Here is a 6,126-nt window from a genome sequence, read left to right on the forward strand (position 1 = left end):
TCAGTGGTTCGGGCCCTCTGCCCCTCCCCTCCCAACACAATAAATAATGTGGCATGGAGCTCAGTGGTTCGGGCCCTCTGCCCCTCCCCTCCCAGCACAATAAATAATGTGGCATGGAGCTCAGTGGTTCGGGCCCTCTGCCCTCCCCTCCCAGCACAATAAATAATGTGGCATGGGACTCAGGCCTTTTGTGTCCACACAGATTCTTTCTACTGTATGTTCTGCTGGGGGTAGGCAGAAACCAGGGCGTTTTATCAGAATAACACAGAGTCTTGTTGGGGCTCTGATAAAGGGCAGCATTGTATGGTAATAGTTTATATAAGACCATATGACCGCTGTGCTGCGCTGGGCTCTGCTACGGTGCAGGGTAGTGGCTAGTGTCGCGGGAATGATTAGCATTTTACCAACGCATGGTGTTCACAAGCCAAGAGCCTTCTGATTCGATGATAAAATAAACACATTTCATTTAACCCTTCTTTGTACACATTTTGTGTACCACCACAGCTGAAGGTAAAATCCATCATATCTCTGATTCTCTTCATTTAACCATTCGGATGATGATGTGTTGAGATTCCTGAGGAAAAGAAAAGAGATTCTGACTGTCTGAGGTGTTCTGGAGCTCTCTGAGAATTCTAGAATTCCAGACTAGATTCTAGAATGGTTCTGCAGAAAGACAGTAGTTACTGATATGAAACATCTGTTTACTCGAATACAATAACTTCTCTTGGTTTGATCTGGGTGTATTTTATGATTGGCATAGTTTAAAGACTGTTTCAAGATTGGTTATATTTCTTCAGTTACAGTAGAGGTCTTAGACAGTGTCTGTCTGAAGTTAGTTGTAAGATTCTTCTAGTGAGATGGATGTTTGAGTCGTTGCTTGGAGAATGTATCTTGGCTGGTCTGTCTGGTGTAGCCGTGTCTGTTTGTCCGTCTGTCTGAAGGTCAGGTTGCTCGGTCAGTCAGTATTAATACTTGTTGAATGGATCACATGTCTCCGTTATCGTTTCGCTATTGGCTATCGGAGCGTTACGTGGCGAGACGTTACGCCCGTGTTAGGCCATCGCCCCGAGGTTCTTAAAGCGCAGGCCAGGAATAGGCTGAGTCTTGTTTGCCGTTGCTGCGACCCGACCGCTCCAGCTCCATGGCCAGGCTACACCTGACGGTGGTGGTTTAAGGACCCGGTGCTGCCGCCACTGCCGGCGGAGACTGGTAGGACCAACAGCTCAGAGAATACTGGGACTGCTTTCTAGATCACACCCTATTCAATGGGTCCTGGTTGAAAGTAGTGCACTTTTATAGGGAAAGGGGTGCTATTTGGGACATAGACAAGGGTTAGGTTGGGTGGTTGTTGTTTATATAGGAGGAAGGTTCTGTTTTAGTCCACGTTAGTACATTTGAGAATGAGGTTTTCTGTCCGATGTGTTTTAGTGATTTGAGCTCAAGCATTTCGGAGGATTGTTGGTTGGATACATACAGTACACCTGTGGGGTTATTTAAGAACTATTTCTTCCTCACTACATGTTTGATTGATTGCCTTTATTAAGGATTGACTCAGAGATTGTACAGTTTCATTGACTATATCAATATGTTACCAACATGTGATGTGCCTTGATGTCCCCTAATTCCTTCATTACATGTTTCCTTGACGTGGTCGTTCTTATAGAGAACCTTTGCCAGTGTGATCGAACGTCCGCTTGTATCAATACATTGTCAACAGAACTATATCCCTTCTTGTTTCTCCTCTCCAGACCTGGAATCGAAAATGAACTGGGGGTCCTTTTACGCCGTGATCAGCGGCGTAAACAGGCATTCCACCGGCATCGGCCGCATCTGGCTGTCTGTCATCTTCATCTTCAGAATCCTGGTCCTCGTGGTGGCGGCCGAGTCGGTCTGGGGCGACGAGAAGTCTGGCTTCACCTGCAACACCCAGCAGCCCGGCTGCAACTCTGTCTGCTATGACCAGTTCTTTCCCATCTCACACATCCGCCTGTGGGCCTTGCAGCTCATCCTGGTGTCCACGCCTGCTCTCCTAGTGGCCATGCATGTAGCCCATCGCAGACACATCAACAAGAAGATCCTGAAGAAGTCCGGGCGCGCTTCCCCTAAGGAGTTGGAACAAATCAAGTATCAGAAGTTTGCGATCGCAGGCGCCCTCTGGTGGACCTATATGATCAGTGTGCTGTTTAGGATCGTTCTGGAAGTCGGCTTCCTTTATATATTCTACTTGATCTACCCTGACTTCAAGATGTTCCGTCTGGTCAAGTGTGACTCGTACCCCTGCCCCAACACTGTGGACTGCTTTGTGTCGCGACCCACGGAGAAAACCATCTTCACCGTGTTCATGCTCTCCGTGTCGGGGGTGTGTGTTCTCCTCAACCTGGCCGAGGTGGCCTACCTGATTGGCAGAGCCTGTCTGAGGTGTATCCATGGTAACCAGGACAAGAATAAGGTAGCAGGGATCGGTCAGAAACTGTCCTCCTACAAACAGAATGAAATCAACCAGATGATCGCTGACCAGTCGAAGTTCAAGTTCAACGTGGGAGCTAGGAAGACCTCTATGGAGAAGGGAGAGAGGTGTTCTGCTTTCTGATAGGCTGCCTTGGAAGGGAGAGAGGTGCTCTGCTTTCTGATAGGCTGCCTTGGAAGGGAGAGAGGTGCTCTGCTTTCTGATAGGCTGCCTTGGAAGGGAGAGAGGTGCTCTGCTTTCTGATAGGCTGCCTTGGAAGGGAGAGAGGTGCTCTGCTTTCTGATAGGCTGCCCTGGAAGGGAGAGAGGTGCTCTGCTTTCTAATAGGCTGCCCTGGAAGGGAGAGAGGTGCTCTGCTTTCTAATACGCTGCCCTGGAAGGGAGAGAGGTGCTCTGCTTTCTGATAGGCTGCCCTGGAAGGGAGAGAGGTGCTCTGCTTTCTAATAGGCTGCCCTGGAAGGGAGAGAGGTGTTCTGATTTGCTGCCTATGGAGATGGGAAAGCAGGGCTCTGCTTTCTGATACGCTGTCTAGTCCTAGTTCCCACAAATGTTCACTGCTTCAAACTAATGAACTGTAACCAGCTTGTAACCATACTGGATAGAAATCCTCAATAGCTCCATCTAGTAATAACATCAATCATTCACTCGTTTATTTCTTCATCTATTTATTCTAGTGGCTGGTGCTAGGTTCTCACCATTCCTAACGGTGGTAGGATGTAGAGAAGAACAAACAAGCCCAGACAAACTCAATGCTGGATTGGAGAGAGAACTTTGTTTCATCGTGATCGACACAGTCACTGTTTTGTCTCACAACCTTGGGGCAGGAACTAGTGGATAAAGGAACATTTGTTTCGGCACATGACTTGACAAACCCATTGTATTGGAACTCACTGAGTCTCCTACAGCAGGGAGACTACTCCTACAATACGGAGATTACTCCTACAGCGTGGAGACTACTCCTACAGCAAGGAGACTACTCCTACAGCATGGAGACTACTCCTACAGCAGGGAGACTACTCCTACAGCACAGACTACTCCTATAGACTATTCCTACAGCACAGAGACTACTCCTACAGCATGGAGACTGCTCCTACAAAGTGGAGACTACTCCTACAGCACAGAGACTACTCTTAGTCTACTCCTACAGCATGGAGACTGCTCCTACAGAATGGAGACTACTCCTACAGCACAGACTACTCCTATAGACTATTCCTACAGCACAGAGACTACTCTTAGACTACTCCTACAGCATGGAGACTGCTCCTACAGAATGGAGACTACTCCTACAGTGGGGAGACTACCCCTATAGACTACTCCTACAGCGGAGGGACTACTCCTACAGCGGAGAGAATACTCCTACAGCAAGGAGACTATTCCTACAGACTACTCCTACAGCAGGGAGACTATTCCTACGGCACGGAGACTACTCCTACAGACTACTCCTACGGCACGGAGACTACTCCTACAGACTACTCCTACGGCACGGAGACTACTCCTATAGACTACTCCTATGGCACGGAGACTACTCCTACAGACTACTCCTACGGCACGGAGACTACTCCTACAGCAGAGAGACTACTCCTACAGCAGGGAGACTACCCCTACAGACTACTCCTACAGTAGGGAGACTACTCCTACAGAATGGAGACTACTCCTACAGACTACTCCTACGGCACGGAGACTACTCCTACAGAATGGAGACTACTCCTACGGCACGGAGAGTACTCCTACAGACTACTCCTACGGCAGAGAGACTACTCCTACAGACTACTCCTACGGCAGGGAGACTACTCCTGCGGCAGAGAGACTACTCCTACGGCAGAGAGACTACTCCTACAGACTACTCCTACGGCAGGGAGACTACTCCTACGGCAGAGAGACTACTCCTACGACAGGGAGACTACTCCTACGGCAGGGAGACTACTCCTACGGCAGAGAGACTACTCCTACGACAGGGAGACTACTCCTACGGCAGGGAGACTACTCCTACGGCAGAGAGACTACTCCTACGGCAGAGAGACTACTCCTACGGCAGAGAGACTACTCTTACGGCAGAGAGACTACTCTTACGGCAGAGAGACTACTCCTACGGCAGAGAGACTACTCCTACGGCAGAGAGACTACTCCTACGGCAGAGAGACTACTCCTACGGCAGAGAGACTACTGCTACGGCAGAGAGACTACTCCTACGGCAGAGAGACTACTCCTACGGCAGAGAGACTACTCTTACGGCAGGGAGACTACTCCTACGGCAGAGAGACTACTCCTACGGCAGAGAGACTACTCCTACGGCAGAGAGACTACTCCTACGGCGGAGAGACTACTCCTACGGCGGAGAGACTACTCCTACGGCAGGAACGGATCACTCATCAAGACATTGAAGGTCTTTTTAATGGTGCACAGCAAACTATGGAGCTTTACTATCAGTACCAAGAGGGTTAGCAGCAGCAAGCAGCAGCAGCAGACTACAGCAGCAGCAGCAGACTACAGCAGCAGCAGCAGCAGCAGACTACAGCAGACTACAGTAGCAGCAGACTACAGCAGACTACAGCAGAAGCAGACTACAGCAGACTACAGCAGACTACAGCAGCAGCAGACTACAGCAGACTACAGCAGACTACAGCAGCAGCAGACTACAGCAGACTACAGCAGACTACAGCAGCAGCAGACTACAGCAGACTACAGCAGAAGCAGACTACAGCAGACTACAGCAGCAGCAGACTACAGCAGACTACAGCAGCAGCAGACTACAGCAGACTACAGCAGACTACAGCAGCAGCAGACTACAGCAGACTACAGCAGACTACAGCAGCAGCAGACTACAGCAGACTACAGCAGACTACAGCAGCAGTAGTAGCAGCAGCAGCAGCAGCAGCGACGTGGAAAACTGGTTGTCCTAAAATGGATTACTGACAACTTCCATTAACGGTTGTTAATCCATACAAAAATATGGTATGTTCATATCCCACATTATACTGTTATATGTTCATATCCCACAGTGTTATATATGGTATGTTCATATCCCACAGTGTTGTATATGATATGTTCATATCCCACAGTGTTGTATATGATATGTTCATATCCCAGATTATACTGTTATATATGATATGTTCATATCCCACAGTGTTATATATGATATGTTCATATCCCACAGTGTTATATATGATATGTTCATATCCCACAGTGTTATATATGGTATGTTCATATCCCACAGTGTTGTATATGGTATGTTCATATCCCACAGTGTTGTATATGATATGTTCATATCCCACAGTGTTGTATATGATATGTTCATATCCCACAGTGTTGTATATGATATGTTCATATCCCACAGTGTTGTATATGATATGTTCATATCCCACAGTGTTGTATATGATATGTTCATATCCCACAGTGTTGTATACTGCAGTACTCTGACTATTATGAGGATGTTTACACGACAACATCCTCAGCTGCAAAGTAAACCTGTTGTTGAGGTTTCGGCTCACAGCATCTGACAGTGAAATGCTTACTTACAAGCCTTTAACCAACAATGCAGTTTTCAGAAAATACACACACAAAAAAGTAAGCGATTAGAATAACAAATAATTAAAGAGCAGCAGTAAATAACAGTAGTGAGGCTATATACAGGGTATTACGGTACAGAGTCAATGTGGAGGC

At 47.7% G+C, this 6,126-nt stretch overlaps 1 protein-coding gene across 3 annotated transcripts; it reads left to right on the forward strand.

Moving 5' to 3' along the window:
* Positions 1-344: 344 nt before the first annotated feature.
* LOC110487965 (gap junction beta-1 protein-like) lies at positions 345-5,853 on the forward strand. Of its 3 annotated transcripts, none has more exons than XM_021559891.3 (2): positions 345-510; positions 1,749-5,434. In XM_021559891.3, exon 2 carries the CDS (start codon positions 1,763-1,765, stop codon positions 2,588-2,590), a length of 828 nt encoding a protein of 275 aa, XP_021415566.2. In that variant the 5' UTR covers positions 345-510; positions 1,749-1,762; the 3' UTR covers positions 2,591-5,434. The 3 variants fall into 3 exon arrangements, with proteins under 3 accessions (XP_021415566.2, XP_090055057.1, XP_021415565.2); XM_090198931.1 differs by lacking the exon at positions 345-510 and adding an exon at positions 1,068-1,209 and having other exon boundaries at positions 1,749-5,853; XM_021559890.3 differs by lacking the exon at positions 345-510 and adding an exon at positions 1,068-1,209 and having other exon boundaries at positions 1,749-4,068.
* Positions 5,854-6,126: the final 273 nt, after the last annotated feature.

The sequence above is a fragment of the Oncorhynchus mykiss genome, chromosome 14 (genome assembly GCF_057628025.1).
Source record: "Oncorhynchus mykiss isolate SJ-2025 chromosome 14, ASM5762802v1, whole genome shotgun sequence".
Classification (NCBI taxonomy): domain Eukaryota; kingdom Metazoa; phylum Chordata; class Actinopteri; order Salmoniformes; family Salmonidae; genus Oncorhynchus; species Oncorhynchus mykiss.

Excerpts from the sequence above, each read along its gene's own strand:
- LOC110487965 (XM_090198931.1), top strand. The coding sequence starts at position 3,977 with ATGGCACGGAGACTACTCCTACAGACTACTCCTACGGCACGGAGACTA.